This window comes from Dipteris shenzhenensis, chromosome 3 (assembly GCF_047967505.1).
Source record: "Dipteris shenzhenensis isolate YYH24624 ecotype China chromosome 3, Dip_SZ_1.0, whole genome shotgun sequence".
NCBI classification, from domain to species: domain Eukaryota; kingdom Viridiplantae; phylum Streptophyta; class Polypodiopsida; order Gleicheniales; family Dipteridaceae; genus Dipteris; species Dipteris shenzhenensis.
In genome coordinates, this window is record NC_141598.1 from 54,003,555 (window position 1) to 54,025,327 (window position 21,773).

General features: G+C 42.7%; 2 protein-coding genes across 5 annotated transcripts; both read left to right on the plus strand.

Moving 5' to 3' along the window:
• Positions 1–7,097: 7,097 nt before the first annotated feature.
• LOC147904005 (calcineurin B-like protein 1) lies at positions 7,098–21,760 on the plus strand. Of its 4 annotated transcripts, none has more exons than XM_087372666.1 (9): positions 7,098–7,183; positions 18,952–19,120; positions 19,464–19,546; positions 19,664–19,723; positions 20,233–20,341; positions 20,430–20,482; positions 20,705–20,785; positions 20,916–21,028; positions 21,394–21,756. In XM_087372666.1, the coding sequence occupies exons 2-9, from the start codon at positions 19,042–19,044 to the stop codon at positions 21,452–21,454; spliced, it is 639 nt and encodes a 212-aa protein (XP_087228792.1). In that variant the 5' UTR covers positions 7,098–7,183; positions 18,952–19,041; the 3' UTR covers positions 21,455–21,756. The 4 variants fall into 4 exon arrangements, with proteins under 4 accessions (XP_087228792.1, XP_087228794.1, XP_087228791.1 ...); XM_087372665.1 differs by having other exon boundaries at positions 7,175–7,282; positions 21,394–21,755; XM_087372668.1 differs by lacking the exons at positions 19,464–19,546; positions 19,664–19,723 and having other exon boundaries at positions 21,394–21,760.
• Positions 11,475–18,965, plus strand: LOC147904006 (uncharacterized). The gene is made up of 2 exons (XM_087372370.1): positions 11,475–14,616; positions 18,952–18,965. The coding sequence occupies exons 1-2, from the start codon at positions 11,475–11,477 to the stop codon at positions 18,963–18,965; spliced, it is 3,156 nt and encodes a 1,051-aa protein (XP_087228496.1).
• Positions 21,761–21,773: the final 13 nt, after the last annotated feature.

Here is a 21,773-nt window from a genome sequence, read left to right on the forward strand (position 1 = left end):
CACATATGGAGGCAATGGAGTACTCACTGCCTTCCCCCCCTCCATATTGAAACGCTGCAATACTTTTGTAACATACTCTTTTTGTGAAAGCCAAAGGATTTTCCTACTCCGATCATGCGTGATGCGCATACCAAGAATATGACTTGCAAGTCCCAAATCCTTCATATCAAAGGCCTCATGCAACTTGGCCTTTAATGCATCTAGCTCATAAGTATTCTTGCTAGCCAATAGCATATCATCCACATATAGTGCCAAGATTATCAGGCTATTATCCTTAGCCCTTTTAGTGTAGAGGCAGTGATCAATTTCACTCCTTTTAAAACCCTAGGACCGAATGAAAGCATCAAACTTCTGATACCATTCTCTAGGTGCTTGCAAACTAAATGCTCTTTGCCCTTTTCTTCAAAGCCTTCTAGCTGCACCATGTAAATTTCCTCATGCAAATCCCCATGCAAGAAAGCTATCTTGACATCCATCTGCATAAGCTCCATATCCTTTGATGCCACTAGTCCAAGCATGCATCTAAGTGTGGTCATCTTCACAACCAGAGAGAATATCTCATCAAAGTCCACACCCTTCTCTTGCTTGAACCCTTTAGTGACCAAACGGGCCTTGTACCTAAGCACATCATCACCTGTGACCTTCATTTTGTAGACCCATTTACATGGCAATGCTTTCTTTCCATATGGCAAAGAAACCAAGTCCCAAGTCTTATTCTTCATAAGTGAACTCATCTCTGATTGCATAGCATACTCCCACTTGTGTTGATCCTCGCACATCATAGCCTCTCTGTAGCAAGAAGGCTCCCCACAATCAGTAAGCATCACATAGTCTACCCCTGGAACAAACCTATCAGGTGGTCTAGACAATCTAGATGATCTTCTCAAGGGCATTTCAGCTTGCTGTCCCACCTACATATCAACCACATTTGGCTCATCATTTCCACCAATAGATGATCCATCATCTACCCTTGATTGTATATGTGTGGGAGTACTTGGTGGTACCATTTCTTGCACATTTGGTGCATGGACATTCCACCTCATCCTACTTTCCCCATTATTTAACTTGCATTCTTGGGCTATCTACACCCCCCCCACATGGGCCTATCCTACATGGAGGGAATAATCCAATATAATATCCATCTCCACCTATTTTATATTACTTCTCCCATGGTCCTTGGGCCATGTCTCACTAAATGCAGGCATGGGATCGCCTAGGTGGAGGGGTGCCACATGTAGGAACCATGCCACCTTAACATTTTATAATATTACTACCATGGATTATGTACAACACACCTATGGGTCCTCTTACGTGGAAGGGTGGCACATGGTCATGCCCTGCCACCTCAACCCTCGGCCCTCTGCACACCATATTTTATTATACTATTGCCACACATACAAGCACACACACATATCTATGCCTTTTACCTTGGTCAAATTTATCCATAACAAAAAAACAAAAAAAAATTGATTAGTAAATAGGTTCCCATGGTGTTGAGAAATTCACATTAGTAATAGTGTCACACACACACACAAAATATTTTTTGATTAGTAAATAGGTTCCCATGGTGTTGAGAAATTCACATTAGTAATAGTGTCGACACTCTCTATGGAAAATTAACATAAGTCTATCTTACGAATTAAAGCACTCCTTTCTCGACGCTTCCTCCTTCTGGAAACTTCAACCACCTCCATCTCTGCTTTATATCTAAACGAGCACTGCTTTCCATTTTAATCTCTTCTTTCCATTTCGCTCTCCTTGCTCCTACCAACGATTATCTGCTCCCTCGTCCCTCTCTCTAGATGCAAATGGCTTGATTGAGAGGCGTTTTGGGAGGGCACAAAAGTGGAGTGGTGAGAGACAGGGAACAAAGTTGAGGAGATGGCAAGGTAAGTAGAAGAGAGGGGGGGATGGCAAAAGGGAGCTAGGAACAAAGGGAAGAGAGAAGGCTGAGCAAAGAGAGAGAGAGAGAGAGAGAGAGAGAGAGAGAGAGAGATGCAAGCAAGGGGTCAAAGCGAGGCAGATGCGGGAGGGAGAATTAGCTTACGGCGGCAGGCTCTTCTACACTTTCGGTGAAGCTGGGTGCCATCTTCCTCAGTATCTCTTGCTGCGAGGAGACATTACCCAAATTTTCTTTGGAAAATCATGAAATTTATTTGATTGATTATGGTCCAAAACTATGTGTCGTTTGATAGTTTCTTTACACATACACACACACACACACACAAACACACACACTCTCTCTCTCTCTCTCTCTACCAAAACCACCCCACACACACTTACACAAGCACATAATAACCATAACCTTTTTTTTGATGCAATCTATTCTTTTTTTAATTAGGAGTTAAAACACACACTAACTAATCCATTTGAAACTATTTTTAGAAAATAATATGTTAAAAATTTTCCCCTTCTCATCCCCTATACATCCACATCATCACCTATGCATTTGACTGCCCCAGATTTGGGTTCTCCCCTATGTTGATTTGTGGAGTCTTATCAATGGTTATCACACACACACACACACACACACATACACACACACACACACACACACACACACACAATTTATACATTTAATTACCCCACTGTATCTCTATTAGCACAATTTTTTAATACACATACACATATGTGCACATACTCCCTAACCCCTACCTAGGCCCCTACCTTACTCCCTTAGCCCCTTCTTGGTTTAAATTTGTTTTTTCCTTTTAGTTAGTGGCCCCCCTTTTGCATAGGTCCCTTTGATTTCATAGGTCCCTTTCTCTTGGCCCTCTACCTATATCTAATTTGAAATACACTTCTCACAAGCATTGGGTAGGGAATGAAAGAAAAAAGACTAGTTTGCAATTGGCAACTACTTGAACCAATTAAGCATGGTCTTTGTTGGAAGGTAACTTTAGCAATGGAAGTTCTCTAGATCACAAAGATATTTGCACGTAACTACACCTACATTCAAGGATTAACCCTCGATTCAACATTAGACCTCCCAATTTCTCTTCTTGAGCCCTATAGTTAACCTAACCTTTCTAAACTAGAACCCTCCTAAAAACCACTATTAACATCCTAATCCACGTTTTTCCTCACCACCCACGTTCTTACACATCGTGGTAGGAGCAAGAATGTTCTTGGTGGTTACTTGCCTTCTTGCAATTTCCCTTTGTTTCTCTTTTTTAAAGCTCACAGCAGATGATTCCTCTTACTCCCTTTCCTTACGGTCCTCCTCTACGAACCCTAGCAAAGCCGGTACCATGGCTTCCTCACAAGTCTTTATTGCTCCCTTTTCTTTATGTATCTCCAGCGTCCTCTTCTTACTATTGTTTGTCATTCCTAGCTTTGCCCATTGTGTCTCAGGCACTCATCCCTTTAATGGCTCCAAAACTTCTTTCCTCTACCACACGATGTTGCTGATTCCTTGTCTAGCCACTTCATGCTTCAGTACTAAATCGATCTAGTTGACCCTTTCTCACGGCATTTCTTGTCCATAAACTTCACATATGCCTACCTCCTCTTTTCGTCTCCTACAGTTTGCCTATTGTGCCCTTCATAACTGTTTACTTCAATGGCTTACTGGAGCATTCCTTGATAATGGCAGACACACAGGTTGCTACATGTACTCACCTTTATTGGAGATCAGGATATTGTAGCTACTTGGTTGTTGTTTACATAAGCTTGTTGGTCTTTTACAACCCTCTCTAATTGTTGCGAAGGCCACCTGTGACTACAGTGTGTTGTTCACGGGTCTTGTAGGAGATACATGTTCACGTCGCATTTGTTTGTAGGATGGCATTGCCAACTTGTGGATTCTGACTTATTTACTACCTTACGCTATGTTTTTTGGCTGGCCGGTCGTTCTTGCACAGTTCTGGAAGTAGCGGCTTCCTGCTAGGTCCTCTTTGCAGAGCTGTTCCTCTTCACTTTTTACTTATGCCAAAGAATTGGCTCGCTTGCTTGTTTACATGGGTCTTTTTAGAACAAGTCCTCTTTCTTGCCTTGTCAACCTTACAGTTGACTTACCTAGACATTTTTACTTGCTAATTTTTCTTATTATAGTTTATTTTTTCACTTAATTTTTCTTGTGTGCACGTTTATAGTTATGTATATTACCCCTTAGTTTTGTAGATTATTTTTTCATTTAATTTGTCACATTGCACATTTATAGATCTGTGTATTTACTTATATTACCCCTTAGATTTATACTTTCCTTAGAGTCCTCCTCCTTTTCTTTGGCCATAGGTTTATTGTGTCTCTCTCCTTATTTACACCCTATCTATATATATTTAGTTTATATATATCTCTCCTTATTTATATTTATTCCATTTTTTTCAGTCTTGTTTATTTTCTTTCCTATTTTTTTCCTCTTGGTCTTTATTATGTAGAAGATGTTGTTTAAGCTCTTTATTTACCCCTCTTAAGTCTTTATTTTTCCTTTATTTCCCCCTATTATTAGTCTCTCTTTGTTTTATTGTCTAATTAATTGTGAGACTTTATAGACTTTTTACTTTCCATTATTATTTTATGTGTTTTATTTAATTTTCATTTATTTTCTTTTATTCCAGTACACTTTCTTCTCCTTTAATTCATTTACTCAATTTATTGTAATTTGTAGCTAAGCACCGTTACACTTTTTTATAAAGGGATGAGTTGGTCTATTAACATTTGTGTTATTTCACAAATTTTCTAGCTTGTATTTTAAGCACATCGTCTTACTTGCTTAGCTTAATAGAGAAGTATGTGGTAGTTCCTTAAAAATATTGTGCCTAAGTCCTTTTCCCTTTTTTGACCTTAACTTGATTTTCATGATAATGCTTATATTTTCCTTTATTAAATGGTTTGCCTTATTTAAAAATCCAATAAATGTCCCTTGTTAGATGTTCTCCCTTACTTTTCCTTCAAAAATTTTTTTTCCCTTAAATTGATTGACTTAATTTAATAATTACCATAGATATTTATAGAAATCCTCCAGCAATTTGTTTTATTTCCCCTTAAGTATTAAAAGTGTCTAGATGGTCCTTGGTTTGCAATCATGGGTGTGGTTTACCCCCCATAATTAATTTTTTCTCAAATGTTATGGACTACCCCCCATTAAGAATGATTTATATTAAAAAAATAAAGTGCTTCATCCCTTGGTCTTTTTTAATCCCACATTAGATGTGGACTTTCTCCCTTTACAGTTGCTACCTATTGACTCTTTTTATGCTCTAGAATCTAGAAGGTTGTGCATGTTCCTAGGTAATGCAATAATAAGCCGGGGGACACAGGCATTACCTCTCTACCCAAGTAAAGCTATAATGTTCTAACTTATGGTTTTGTTGGATGGTGGAAGGTAAGTAGACCCTAACCTCGGAGCGTGGACTACCTGACGGATTTGACACTGTTGTACTGTTTCTTTGCAAACTCTCTCTCTCTCTCTCTCTCTCTATATATATATATATATATATAAATTATTGGCAATCCTTTGGCCTTTCATACCAAATTTTTGGATTACAATATTGTCAAAAGTTACTTCAATTTTGTTTTCTTAATGAATTTCAATCCATTTCTCATAGGCATCTTTTTATAATTATCCATATGATTGAATTAATTGTATGGTTCATTTATTGATGGGATCACCAAGACATACACATCCTACAAAATGTAGAAAATTTGAAAACTCAATTCAAAATGCTCAAGTGATTGGGGTAATTGAAAAAACATACACAACTATTCATATCACAACACCTAATGGAATAACTAACCTCAAAACAAAACACAATCTAATCACACACATGCACATGTGCACGCGCAGGTGTACACACACACAAGTTGTACGCATGCACGCACGCATGCATGTACACGTGCGTGCACACACACACAATTACACATGCACACATGCACAGACACGTGCACACACACACGAACATGTATGCACGGATGTGCATGCACATTGACACACACACGTGCGCACACGCATACACATGCACGCACACACATGCTTGCTAAACTTACACACAATCTAGCTTAAAGTACTTTAGTTTAAGCTGGGTTGTACATGTGCAATATGAGCAGATGGAGGGGATTTTTTCCCTCCCCTCTTCTCCTCCTCATATTGTACATGGCCTACAAACCCTAATTTATTATTTTTATTTTATACTAAGGAGGGGGATATTTGGCTAGTGTAGGTAAGCTCCAAGCTTAGCTTTATTATCTGAGTCAAGGTGTATGTCTTTCTCAAAGTAGCATAGTCAAATGTTTAGACTAAAGTGATGTGAAAGTTACCTTTTGGGTAGAGTTAGATGCTCACTAGATGGGCTCCACTCCTCCATTTACTCTACCTCTCATCTCCCTAATTACCCTTAAGTGAAACCACTCCTCTCCTCCTTCCTGTGTGTTTCAAATTGCATTTATGGAGATCATCCTAAAAGAATTTTCCTTTTAATAGCCCAAAAAAACATTTGCTTACATCCAAAAGCACTTGCTTTACCACTATACTAGGAGGCAGTGCCTACGTGCACTTGTGTGCTCTTGTGATCTCTATTAGGGAATATTGGGATTGGGGTCAAAGCATCATGTATCGTATATGTGTGTCTTCGATGGGTACGATACTTTGCATAAGATTTAACCTAATTATTGTGGCCATCGGATGTCATTTGCATGGTTGGGCATGTATTTTTTCTTGTTTCTCACCATGCATGAGTCATAAAAAACGTGGAAATTTGTCATGTAATGGGGTATTTTAATGCATGACAAGGTGCACTATTTTACCCCTTTCATGTCCTCCCTTTCAAGACTTTTTCTCCTCTCTCCTCCATGCAACCGAAAGAACATGAGGGCATGCGCATTGAGTATTGCATACGGAATAATACCTTGGCCCCGATCCCTTTATTTTATTTTTTGTTTGAGCTATCCCCCACCCGGCGGCCATCGTCAAAAAATGTGAGTGAAGGGCTGCCGTTCTAGTTAGCTCGATTGTTGGAGGGATGAACCAAGACACACACACAAAAAACTTGAGTTGAGGAGGAGATTACTACAACCATAATGAGCTCCTTCAGCCACCACTGGTCCAATCAGCCCTTTGTGACATGAAATGGCAGCCCGCTTAATATGGCGTTTTATCATCATGGGCGTTTTTCAAAACATTAATAACAGCTTGATTCTCTTGCCACTTGTCACATCGTACTCGATATCCCGGAATCTTAGATCCGTAAGTAGATCCGTAAGATCTTTGCTGTGTCTTGTCTTGTTTTCCTGCCTTGTTCCTGAAGACGCTTACAGCTCTCGTCTCGCAGTCCTTCAGTACGAGGTCAGAGTGAACGACCACCATTTTCATTTCTTGGGTCTGTGTTTTTGCCGCAGCTCAACCAGTTGAGATGAGCTTAGTCATGAAATAAGTTATCTCAACACCGTTGTTACTAGCTCTTGCGTCTCTTTACCCATCTCTTTGCTTTGAGAAATCATATGTTGAAAGCGTGTTTCGGCTTCTCCATTGATGGAAGTTTACCACTGACAAGGAAGATGTTGGTTGGTTTCTTCTATAATTGGCACGTCTCATCTTGACTTTGCTGTCATTTCAATTTTCTTTGCTTTTGCTATAAAACCTCAGATACGGGGACAGTGTAATTCCAGCAGCCCTTTATCATCCCTGACTTCTGACTTTGCATGCCAAACCTTTCATAGGCAGCAGAAAGAGAATCCTTTTATCGGACGAACTGGCCAGGGAGTTCTCGAACTTGACGAACTTCTCAATTCGACCGTGATCAACTGCGCCTGAAAAGTACTTAAAAAACCTGAATTCATGGATAGCCTCCTCATGCTTCATTGAGCATGAGGGAAAGCTATTTAAACTTCTCAGGATAATTCTTTGAAAAAAAAAAACTTCTCAGGATAAATAAGAGCACTGTAATGGTTTGTCCTCTCGCTTCAGTAAAAAGTTACACAAGAACAGCACAGAAAAGAGTTTCGAATTGTTCTACAAACGTACGTCTCTATTCAGGCTGTCAATAGGAGGGGGTCAGTTAAGACTCTTCCATTATTAATTGGTGAAGCAGACCGGTTCTCCGGTCTTCAAAGCTCCACCTGTATTCTCCATACATGGGCTTGTTTTGTAATTTCCTAAGAGAAGGTGCGTTAGATGTGTGCAAGTATTCACAAAGGATAGATTTCCGTCTGAAATCTTTCTGTTGTTCCCTGAATGCATATGTTATGCATTACCACCTTTAGTTGATACTTTGGATCTTGTTTGTCACACATAAAACTGGCATTTTTGGACGACATGCCATGGAACAAGGAGCAGGCTAGGATAGAATTATATCCTAGAAATTGGTCTTTGATCTTTTCTTCTGCATCCATCTAGACGGTCATGTTTTGTGAGTGCACTCAGTGATCAATACTTAGACTCTGGAATTTCAGGAGAAGCCCATTAAATATTGCAATCTATTCCTGGATCAGGAGCTGCAAGAACGCAACCATCTCTCCACTCCTGGCTGCAAATAGCTCTAGACTCAATTCTCTTTCTAGGAGATGATTTAGCTGTAGGGAGCATGTGGGGTGCAGGACAAGCCCCACACAAATGTCGAGCAAATCGCATTGAAAGAGTAGAAGCAAATTTGAATTTTATAATCTGCAGCTGATACTGAAAGTTGTTTCCAGGCCTCAAACAAATACATATATCTACAACACACACTCGCGCACACACAATCAAACTCATCCTTTGATTATGGAACAAACAATGTGGTCCCAACAGACGTCATAAGCACCCCACATAAACATTTTCTCCACATAAACTATTTGGAACTTAGCATAGGTCAAGAGCTTCAGGAGGTGGAACAGCAAATGGAAATCCAGCATGATGCAACTTTAGAAAAATGTGGAGTGCATGAGGAGGGAGGGAAAGTACCACATGCATCATCCACCATTTGATTGCAGTGGCATAACTAGACCACCATCATCTAGCATAAGCTCTGCCTTGTCAAAGGTGGAAGCCATAGGTTAGACTTGCATTTAGTAATAGTATACACTTGGTAGCCAAAGAGCAGAACAGAGGAAAAACATCCAAATAAGGTGACGCATACTCCTTGGACAGTCGTTCTTCAGACAAATCTTGGGACTGCTATGGAGGACAAGGAGTGCAAATGCGGACCATCAAGGCAAAACAAACCAAAAAATCAGTGTTCACTTTTTGGTCACAGCTCAATCTGTTGAAATTTTTGTCAACCATGACTTTTTTACCAATGTGACCAATGCCGCCTCATTCAGATCTATCCTATGTCTTCTGTTATTTCCCACTCTTGACTGTCATGTGTGCTATCTGGTTCTATTCTCAATCAGGCTCGTGTGAGCACAATTTCATATTAGTTGTTTTGTTAAATCTGTAAATTATGTTTTTCTTTTAGATGAAAAGGACTTGCTTTAAGTATGATTAAAGCCCCAATAGCAAAATGTTCAAGGCAAGAGTACATTGTGCATAGCATAGGTATGCAATCTAACCTAGGGTTAGAATAACCGCAGGTTGCTGGAGCTAGCATGGAATAAAGCTGACCCAAACTAATGTAAGCTATTCTGGGAAGAGGTTCCTTATGAAAAATGAGGCTACTTTATTTATGAACCTAAAGCTAAGGCTAGCTGCTAACGGTAGCAAGGTTTGGCTTATAAATATAAGCCAAGCCTCAGTATCAAGTTATTATGCTGACAGATGTCTCATGTGGATGTAGACCGGTTGGCTTGGGAGTTGTAGCTTGTAATGAAGGTGGGAAAAAGATGGATTTTAAGGGGGAAATAGATGGGAGAATAGTAGGGGAAATGTGGGAACTGTGGGGGACTATATAAGTCAACCCAAAAGGATTGTAAGGGGCTATTGATTTGACGTCTAATCCACTTCTCCTTGCTTCCTTCATCACTTGTGTACTTCCAGTCTTGTTCTCTCTACTTCCCTCCCCTATTCCTTCTCTATCTCCCCCTGCCTTCCGTGGCTTTCTCTCACTTCCCCATTCACCTTCACTGCATTGGTATCAGAGCTTAAAATTCTGGCACCTACAGATGGTTATCTACGTGAACCAGGATTTAGGCAACTGTATCTTTAGCGAAAGCAATTCTGCCATGGGTGACTAGAATCGTGCGAGCAGGTCACACACTGAAGGATGTGAAGCCACCACCTGCGCCATCTTACGAAGCTACACATGCTTGCTGGAATATAAGGACGTTCTGTCAACAGTTGATCAGCGTTGAACTGCGCCATTACCGATTTCAGAGTCTCGTTTCCAATCGACGGAAGCACTTTCTCGTTGTATTCGAGACTCAGACGCTTGAAAATGTCGGGAAGCTTTTCGACTTCGGGCTGATACAGGACACGGAGAGCCATCTGCAAATCCTTGCTTCCAGTAACGGGGGAAACGGAGTGAGCCTGTGTCCTGTGTTTTTCTCACTCGTGACCTCGCTCCGACACCTCCTTTCCGGCCTGCTTCCGTCCGTTTTCCTTTGCTCCCGCCCGTTTTCCTCACGCCTCCGTCCGTTCCTCACGTCGACCATCAACCTGTCACAGTCACCGTCACCGTCTTCCGCCACCGTCACCGCCAGCGCCTCAACCTCAGCCTTCCGCCTTCCGTCACCCGCATCCGCCTCAGCCTGTCACCGTCGACCATCTTCTGCCAACTGTCGACCATCTTCCGCCACCGTCTCCCGCCTCCGCCTCAGCCACCGCTTTCCACCCCCGTCGATTCCGCCCATGCCACCGTGAATCGCCAATATTCACACCTTAGATTATTTTCTTACCTAATCTTTTTTCTAAGGATAGTTAACCTACGAGTTAGTTAACTGTTAACTGTGGTTAGTCAGTTAGTTAGTTAGTCAAGTCCTACAGTCCTAGCTAGGCCCGGACCATCCTAGCAATCCTAGCTAGGCCTGGGCAATCCTAGCAGTCCTAGCTAGGCCCGCACAGTCCTAGGGCCCGCACAGTCCTAGGCCCGCACAGTCCTAGGCCTGTCTCTTTTTTGGGCACTTCGAAGTTCGACAGTTTCTTTTGGTTCCTTCTCAGCCACCTTTGTGGCTTATCTCGAGCCTCATCTCCATCCTCTTCACCGAGCTTTCTTCGCACCCCCCCCTTTCATCGACTCCATCGCACACTCATGGCACCCAGGCGTGCATCCCGATCAGATGAGTCATCTCAGCATGGCGATGATGTTGCTCAGCAGGAGCTGATGCCAGTTACAGAGGGTGTATCTCCCTCACAGCCAGTTGCTGCTATGCCTACAGACACACAGTTTTTGGATGTATTGGCCTCGATGCTTCAGGGGGTTTTTCAGTAGATGGGTCAGCAGTTGGGGCAGCAGCTCACCACTGCTATGGCTATGCACGATACAGCTATCACCCAGATGGGTAAGAACATTGGGCAACAGATCACTATCGCCATCAGTATGCACGATAAGGGTAAGCAGCCCGCACCCCAGCGCGGGGATCAGTCGGATAGCCAGGGTGATTTTCGTGACCCACACAAGGGATTTATGGCTGATGGCCGTCGCACTTATGATGTTGGTTCTATGCATGCACCCCAGCATGGGGATTATGTTGATTCTGGTGATGCCTTGCCCGTGCCGCCGAGCACTTCTCTTATTGATTCCAGGCCTCCATTTGGCTCGCATATTTCATTGGCTGAGCCGTCCATATTGGGCCGGCCCATTGGCACATTTTTGCCAACGGCGAGCATGCCTGGATTGGGTGTTGGGTTTCAGGGCAGTTGGGAGAGGGGCCAGTCCTCTTCTCAACCTTTTTCTATGCCACCCACCCACCGAGATGTTTATGGCAGGCAGACTCAGCAGGGATTGCATGCTTCGATGACACCTCCTGTTAATACATTCAGTCAGACTCAGCCTGCGTATCAGGGAGGTAATGCTTTCAGTCAGACGCACTTTATGCATCAGGGGAGTGGTTCTCCTAACCAGCATGATGCTGTAAGTGGGCAGCATGCAAACATGGATGATATGCTTTCAGATGCCTTACGTTCATATAGGGCTTTGCCTGAGGATGTTCGTGATGAGATGCCCTTTTCACAGTATGTGAGCTTCAAGCGTGAGTATGCTGGTAGTCACTATAGGAATAACGCAGCCAAAGATGTGAAAGATAAAATCTCTGTGCATAAGTTTAAGGGTGACACTCGCACTCCCAATGAGTTGGAGGAGTGGCTCACGAAGCTGGAAGATTATTTCCGCTTCTACCCTAAGAATGATGAGGAGAGGATCATTTTTGCTGGCATGCATTTACAGGATTATGCACATACATGGTGGCGTTACATGCGAGAGTCACCTCAGAAGCCTACCACCTGGAAACAGTTCAAGGAGCTTATGGTCACGACCTTCATCTCGGCCCTGATCCTTGAACAGTACCTTGCTGAATTCTATGCACTATCACAGACAGGTACGGTCCAGGAGTACTTGCAGCGTTTTTGGAGACTTTCTTTGTTTGTACAGGATATTTCTGAGAAAGGGAAGTTGCTGCGTTTTATACAAGGCTTAAATCCCTCTCTAGCTGCTGATGTGAGAGCTCACAATCCTCTAACCATTAAGCGAGCAGCCCAGCTTGCTGAGGTGTTTGAGCCAAAATATGTTGGCAAGTACAAGCATGTGTCACATAGCTTCTATGGTACTGCTTATGATGCTGACAGGAAGACAAACTCTGCTGATTGGATTGATAAGAAACCAGCAGCTGCTTCCTTCCCACGATATCCAACGGTTTCTGGAAGTAAGATGCCATATGCAAAGCCATACAGGCCCATGGATGCAAAGACAGGTGTCAAACCCAGTGCTGGTTTTGACAAATCAGAAGTTAAACAACATTCCAGAGCCATAATGGACAGTAGGAAGAAGGCAAATTTATGCTTTAGGTGTGGAGAGAAATGGACACCTGAGCACCGAGATGTGTGCAAAATGAAGAATGTCAGCTCAGCCAAACTCAGCATGATAATTGAATTATCTGATGATGATGAAGTGGCTGATGTAGCAGACCCCCATGATGTCTCTCATGAGGAATTGACAGGAGCTCATGATGCAGATGAGTCTCCTGACACAGATGCCACAAAGGGGACTGCTTTTCCTTTTGATCCGGGTGGGGCTATTGAGCAAACCACTCATGTGATGCATGAGATTGATATTCAGCCTACATGTAGCAGGAAAGGCCGTAGGCCAACACTCTCTGTGTTGGAGCATCAACCTACAATGCCTTTTCATGTCAGAGGTGATGCTAATGGTAATGTTCCTGTGGATGATGAACAGATTTATTGGGATGCCCAGTCTACACTGTATACGATCTCACTACATGCCTTGATGGGTGCCAAAAGTGCTGACACAATCAGGTTGAAGGGAATGATTAATGGCAGATCTGTCCATGTATTGGTAGACAGTGGTAGCACTCACAGTTTCATTAATTGTAGAACATTGCAAAGATTGGGATTAGTTGCTACAGAGATAGACCATGGTCTGAAAGTGGAGATCGCGAATGGACAGCACATGATCAGCAGACATTGTTGCCAGGATGCCAGGATCAAGTTTTCTGATCATTATGAGTTTGCAGGTGATCTTTTGGCATTGGATATGGGGCCCATAGATGCTGTCCTGGGTTGTGATTGGCTGAAATCCTTGGGGAAAATTAGTATAGATTTGAATGCTTTATCTCTTGAGTTTTGCCACAAGGGTAGAACTGTTACATTGCAGGGCATTGTGAATCAGAAATTGCAGGTCATTTCAGCAAGGCAGCTAGCTAGGGAGCTCAAGAACGAAAGTGCCATTTATGCATTGAATGTCTCTGTACCTCAGGAGGGTGGTATTCCCCATGTGGATAATTGTGAAATGCAGAAATCGCTCTTAGAATTTGGGGATGTGTTTGCTGATATGCCATCTCAGTTGCCCCCAAAAAGAGATGTTGATCATGCCATAGTTCTGGAACATGGCAGTAAACCAATAAACAAGGCCCCGTATCGACTTTCTAAGGTTGAACGGGAAGAAGTGGCAACACAGGTGCAGGATTTACTTGAGAAGAACTTCATTGATCATAGCACCTCGCCTTTTGCATCTCCAGTACTCCTGGTGAAGAAGAAGGATGGCTCTTTTCGTATGTGCATTGATTACAGAGAATTGAATAAGACCACCATTAAGAACAGGTTTCCTATTCCCAGGATTGATGACCTGTTGGATGAACTCAAGGGTGCTCAATATTTCACGAAGATTGATTTGAGGTCAGGTTACCATCAGATCAGGATGAAAGAGGGTGATGAGCATAAGACTGCCTTTCGTACAGAAAGAGGATTATATGAGTTCAAGGTGATGCCTTTTGGTTTGACTAATGCACCAGCCACCTTCCAGGCACTCATGAACAAGATCTTACACCACCTTCTTTTCAAATGTGTGCTAGTATTTTTCGATGACATTCTCATTTATAGTAAGGATGCACAGGAACACATTGACCATGTCCGACAAGTGCTAGAAATCTTGAGGATGCATCAGCTTTATGCCAAGGCCAGCAAGTGCACATTTATGGCAGAGGAGGTTGAATATCTTGGTCATGTTGTAAGCAGGCACGGAATCAGGGTAGACCCAGCTAAGGTGAAATGCATTAAGGAGTGGCCGCAGCCACAAAATACCACGCAGCTCAGAGGTTTCTTGGGTCTTGCTTCTTTTTATAGGAGATTCATTAGGCACTTCGCTAAAAGGGCTGCCCCTCTCACTGATTTGCTGAAAAAGGATGCCTTCCAATGGTCAGAAGCAGCACAACTCAGCTTTGATAACCTCAAGGATGCCCTTAGCAATGCACCTGTATTGGTGTGCCCTGATTTCTCACGGTCTTTCATTATTGAGACGGATGCCAGTGGCAAAGGTTTAGGGGCTGTCCTAAGACAAGAGCATGGTGTGATTGCTTTTGAGAGCAGGAAGTTTAATGCCAGGGAAATGAATTATCATGTTTATGATCAAGAGATGCTGGCAATCTTGCATGCTTTTGCAAAATGGCACCACTACTTGTACGGTAGCAAGATTAAGGTCAAAACGGATCACAGGACACTCAAGTACTTCTTAACGCAGCCTAATTTATCCATGAAGCAGAAGAGATGGCTGGCTGCAGTTCAGTCCTATGATTTTGACATTGAATATAGAAAGGGGAAAGAGAATGTGGTTGCTGATGCCTTGTCCAGGATGTGGTCATGCAAACTGTCTGCCATTTCCACGCTTCATCAGGAGTGGATACTTGGGATTCAGGAGGAATACATGCAAAATTCTAATGCAGCCCCTATTTTTGTGGAGTTACAGAGTCCGTCCAGCCAAGGACATGTTCGATTTCAGCTCCGCAACGGACTGTTATGGTGCAGGGACAGAATTTATCTTGTGCCAGACTCCAAGTACGGGTTGATGGTATTACAGGAAATGCACTCATCCCCTATGTCAGGGCATACGGGTATCACAAAAACATATGAAAAAGTCAAGGAGAGCTTTATTTGGGATGGTTTGTGGCGAGATGTGGTTAAGTTTGTCAGTGAATGTTTGCCCTGCCAACAAAATAAAGTGGACAGCCGGTTACCCGCAGGCCTTCTGCAACCGCTACCCATTCCTGAAGGCAAATGGACTCACATTGCCATGGACTTCATTACAGGCTTGCCTTCTACAGATAAGGGTTGGGATAGCATATTTGTGGTGGTTGACAGGATGACTAAGCAGGCCCATTTCATACCGACTAGGACTCGGTACTCCGCTTCACAGGTTGCGTGGCAATTCATTGAGTATGTGTTCAAGCACCATGGTTTTCCTCGGGAGATTGTCAGTGACAGGGATGCTAAATTTATGGGTCACTTTTGGCAGGAGTTATTCACTGCAGTTGGTACTTCCCTTGCGCCTAGTACTGCTTATCATCCACAGACGGATGGACAATCAGAGAGGGTGAACAAGTGGTTGGAGGAGTATCTAAGGCATTATTGTCATGACACGCAGAAGTCTTGGGACAAATGGTTAGCATTGGCTGAATTTTGCTACAACAGCACCAAACACCTCTCTATTGGCATGAGTCCATTCGAGGCTATGTATGGATGCAAAGTGGGAATGCCTTCCAGGGTTGCAGACTTGGCTGTGAAAAATCAGCAAGCAAGGAATGATTTGGAGAGTATGGATGCCCTTCTGCAGTTGGCTAAGAGGAATATGCAGGATGCCGAAGCCAAGCAGAAGAAGTATGCGGATGAACAAAGGAGGTACTTATCTTTTGAAGAAGGGGATTATGTGCATTTACGTCTCCATAAGAATCGATATTCCTCGCTGAAAGGTAATACCAACACAAAGCTTGCCCACAGGTATTATGGCCCCTACAAAATCACCCGCAAAGTTGGGTAGGTAGCATATCAGTTGGAACTACCCAGTACCTCCAAGATCCATAATGTTTTCTATGTATCCTTGCTGAAACCACATGTCGGACAGCATGTCTAGGTTCTTCCTGAGTTGCCTCCTATGGATGAAGAGGGCCACATAATCTATGTGCCGGAGCAAATCAAGGGCTTCAGAGATCATGTACTCAGGAACAAAGCCTACACAGAATACCTCATCAAATGGAAAGGTTTAACGGAAGATGAGAATTCTTGGCAACCTGAGAGCATTGTGCAGGACTACCCCTATCTCCTACAGATCTGATAAGTTTCTGTTGTATCCTTCTCATCCAGGGCAGCCTGTTGGAAATTTTGAGGGCAAAATTCTTTGGGAAGGGATGGCTGTAATGAAGGTGGGAAAAAGATGGATTTTAAGGGGGAAATAGATGGGAGAATAGTAGGGGAAATGTGGGAACTGTGGGGGACTATATAAGTCAACCCAAAAGGATTGTAAGGGGCTATTGATTTGACGTCTAATCCACTTCTCCTTGCTTCCTTCATCACTTGTGTACTTCCAGTCTTGTTCTCTCTACTTCCCTCCCCTATTCCTTCTCTATCTCCCCCTGCCTTCCGTGGCTTTCTCTCACTTCCCCATTCACCTTCACTGCATAGCTAGGCGAAGGGTCATGTAGTATCTGACCTTGAAGCTGACATGCTCTTGTGGTGGTCCACACCTCAAGCTCGGGGGTTACTCGACGTACTGGACTGGGAGGTGAGCTGCTCTGCTCTATCACTTGTTAGTAAAAATACTAGCTCAAGGGTGGCACCGTAGCGCAGTTAGAAGTGCCTTAGCCTGGTTGGGGGTGTTTCATGCCCATCTAGTTGAGCGCTCCAGTACAAAAAGGGCCCTAGAAAGACCTGAAGGGAGGAAGGTAGGGTCGGTGACCACACACAGACCTTGGAGATCTCATCATCCATGAGGACTGAGGCAGCCTAGGTCTCTGAGGGTCACTGCACAAAGAATTAAAGAAACCTTAATGCAGGTAAAACGGCCAAAATTGCCTTTCTAGGTGGAAGGAGATGAAGCAACAAGGGGGGCATCAAAGGTTACTCGAGTGAGGGGGAGCATGAAAAGGAAGGGCAAGGACACAATGGGGGAGGGGGGGGTAGAAATGAACAGGAGGAGAGCTGGGGAAAACGATGAAGTCGTTGCTGTCCTGATAGATGCAGCAGCACTTCTCGTGACCCTTGTCAATCATGTTCTCTGAAAGCTTGGATATCTACTTTGAGTAACCACACAACAGCACAGAATCCCAATCTGAGGACGTTTTGAATTGCCTGTGCTTCCTTGTACAGACAAAGAGTGCTTGTAGTCCTAAACAGTTACACCAAGGACTTGTCAAGAACATCAATTTTCACTATGAAAATGTGGAGGCCTTTTTCCTGTGATGTTATCTAAAGGCTGTCCACTAGTGATTTCAATAGAAGAGAACTCACCTTAAAAGCCCATTCACATTTTGTGGCAGGGGCATCGAATATATGCAATTAGGACACTAGACAAAAATACCCCAGCCAAAGTGGGGGAGGGGAGGGGTTTTGGAAGAAGAGACTCAAGGGGCTGCCAATTGTCTTTCCCCCGCAATTCCAAGAGCAAAGGGCATCGGAGAACATCATGCAAGACATGAGAAAACCAACACCCTACTTGGGCAAAATCAAGCTCCTGTAAGAGATCTCAAAAACTCGAAGGTTACAGCTCAAAGTGCCACCTCAACCTTGTAGAGGACTCCAAGAAAAACAGGGAGCCACTCCACTCCATGAGGAAAACAGTCCTCCTGGTAGAGGCTACTCAGGATGACCCCTTGTTGCTCCCCCAGATGGCCACCAAGGTGTGTATGTATCTGTCCAAATGATGGCCTGTCATGACAAGAGAAATCACTAATCTGTGATTAGTAGACATTAAAACATTATTATATATTATATGCCAATGGTGTAACATGTATATGTATTTATGATGGACACCGATCGATTGGTTATGGCGGTGGATCATTTGAGTAGATAGGACTAGTCGAGCTGGAACCACTGCTTCAGACGGCATCGAATTTGGACATGTGATACTTATTCTATTAATAAAAATGTGCACACACGTGTCTAGGTCCTAGGGGCAATAGGAAGGGAAGGGTGCATTAAGGTGCATTGAATGGTAGATGCATGGGTCATAGGCTAAGGGTAGGTGTAAATGGGAAGATGGAACTTGAGTGATCTCAAGGGACATTAATGAAAGGGTATCACCCTTTCATTGTGAATCTCACGTAGCATTCTTCATTCACATTGCATTCATCCGCCATCTCTCACACACCTTGCATGTAGATCGAATTAGAAACAAGTACTCTCACGAGGGCGCTCTTCCCATTGGAGGGCCAATCGGCATTCAAATTCTGCATGCATTGCACACATTTGCATTCTTGAAGAGGCTGGTTCTTCACATGGCCAATGTATGTACAGGGTGAATCCTCGTGTTATGGGAATTTTTTTATTGCATAGAATCATATAACCTAGCTAAACGTTTCAGATACTCTGGTCAAACTACCTGTAGGAAGAATTATAGGACAGCAGTGAAAGTTTGCTAATAAGTTCTCCCATTTTGTCAACAGCGTTTTTAAGCTAGAGATAGCAGCAGTCAAAAAAACTTCACTTCTGTTGTTGCTGGTCAATATTTGCTGGATTATGCTGGTGCACTTTACATGGGCTGCTTCAACTCCAAGCTCACAAATCGGCTGCCAGGGTATGAAAACCCTGAAGAGCTTGCAGCAGAGACATCATGTAAGTTGACCTCTGAAGTTGTATGCTTAGGCTTGAATATTTGGCTCATTTAAGGGTGTTGATACAGATTCTTTGAGCTACAACTTTGCAGTTGTAGTTTCTGCATTACATGTCTCTCTTTTTTTTTTGAAACATCACCATGAATCAACTGCTTGGACAATGCTAGGACATTTCTTGTGATTGCATTTACTTTTTCGAAGAGGTTGCTATGTTGTACTCCCGCTAGCTCTGGACATTTTACTTATTGACAGCATGCTTTCGGCCTTAGTTTGACATAATGTGACAGCTTGTTGAAGGCATTTTGGAATTCCAAGTCTAATAGATTATAGAATGTTTATTGCAGTTAGTGTAAGTGAAGTTAAGGCCTTGTATGAGCTCTTCATGAAGATAAGCAGCTCTTTGATTGACAACGGTCTTATACTTAAGGTCACAAAATTTCCCTTTTGTATTCCTTAAAGAATAAAATTTGGAGCTCATCAGTGAGAGGCACTACCAAAAGACACTTGATTGAGGCTGACCTTGCCATGGTGGTAAATTCTCTAGGAAGAATTCAAGTTGGCCTTGTTCAAGAACCGGAAAAGGGAGAATTTGTTTGCTGATAGGGTGAGCATTCTGTCCAGCAATGCCTCATTTAATCTTCATTTAATGTCTATTTTTATATCAAATGCGCTATTTAGGATAATCGAGAGCCATAAAGTGACTATATTCTTTCTCAGTTGGGCAATTGCAGTGTCACAAGATCTGTCTAACGAGCCTTATGCACACAGAGCATGTACAGGCACATAGGTCACATTGGCATTGCACATATATGTGTGTAGTGCTCATATATTTGCGCACTCATACACAAATGTGTGAGCATACACATGTCCATGCATGCATACATGTGTGCATTGTTGGGGGGGCAGGGGCACATGCGTCTGTGTGGGGTGTCTGTGTACATGTGTATGCGTGCATGCACATATGTAATGTGTGTGCAAGCATGTGCATGTGTATGCTGTTTTTCCCTATATGCTTTTGTAACTATGACAACATATAGAATGTTCAATGCTGCAATAAGGTAAGTCTGTTGTTGGACTGAACTGACCTTGGATGGGATTGTTCTGGATGGACAGGTATTTGATGTGTTCGATGTGAAAAGAAATGGAGTGATTGAAATTGGTGAATTTGTTCGGGCACTCAGCGTTTTTCACCCAAATGCATCTGAAGTAGAAAAAATAGAGTGTGAGCAATCTCAGGACATCTTTACTGCATAATGCTAGTTGTCATGTTAATTTCAAAAGCACATTTTCATTATTGATGTTTGATGCAGTTGCATTCAAATTATACGACTTAAGAAATACTGGATACATTGAGCGGGAAGAGGTGAGCTTCTGCATCGTGCTGTGGCTCTGTGAATACGGTTTGCCTTTCTTTCAAGCCGGATCTGGCACGGCCATGAGAGTGGATTGGATCTACACCAGCCTAGTGTCATATGCATAGACTGTATGTGCAGGCATTTTGTAGTTCTTTTGTCTTGATGTCCCAGAAGGAATGGTAAAGGCTGTAGCAATTGACTGCTGTTAGGTGCGATCCTTGTGATGACAGGTTAAACTGATGCTGAAGGCACTATTTACAGAGTCAGATATGGAACTAGAAGATGAGATAATTGAAACGATTCTTGATAAGGTATCCTAATTCTACAATCCAGTTTATTTGTTTCAGACCTTGAACAAGCATATCAATCTCTCAACTGGAATTGCTTTTGTAAAAACTGTTGAGTTGCAACTATCATCTCCTGTATTCCTTTTGAGTGCAGAGTTTTGCAGAGGCAGATTTAAACAGGGATGGGAAAATTGACAAAGAGGAATGGAGGAACTTTGTTTGTCGCAATCCATCTCTTATAAAGATAATGACTTTGCCTTATCTAAAGTACAGCTGCTGAATCCTTAACATGAGAAATATGTTAATGCCGATTTTTGGGCTTGTTCTTTGTGCCTTCTGTCATCAGTATCCTAATAAGTTAAATAACGCATGCTGTGCTCAGTCTTCTTGATGTCTGATAGAATTTACAAGTCTGCCAGTGCTGTTTGAGAGGAAGGTTACGTACTGGGGCAATCACTTCGTCAGTAGCACAGCATTAGTCAATTCGTTTTAATTTTAGTATATCCTATTTGGATGATCAAAGTTTTTATTGGATTACATCTTGAAAAACGTTGGCTAGATTAGAAACAAGTGAGTTATCTTTTATTTACAGACGCAATGGCATTTGAACGTACATTTTATTGATGTTGCAGGGACATTACCACAACTTTCCCAAGCTTTGTCAGCCACTCACATCTGGATGGTGTGGAGTGATCTTTTCTGATTTCAACGTGTGCTCCTGACATTCAAGGGAAAACCATTGGAATTATTGAGACTGCAGTATGGAAATTAATCATGCCAACAGGTCAATGAAAGAATCCAAAGGTTTATAGCTCACAAAATAAAGCAGCTGGTTCGTATGATCTTTGATTACTAGAGGGGTTTTGTTAGGGGGCAGAGCTCTCTAGCTACTAAAAAGTTTCTTTTTTAAGACCCTTTGAAAGCGGATCAACTCGAGTTCTATTCAGCCACTTCGGGCAGTGCTGTATGCACGTGTGTGCCCCTTCTTTCTTATGTTTGAATTAACTCTTAT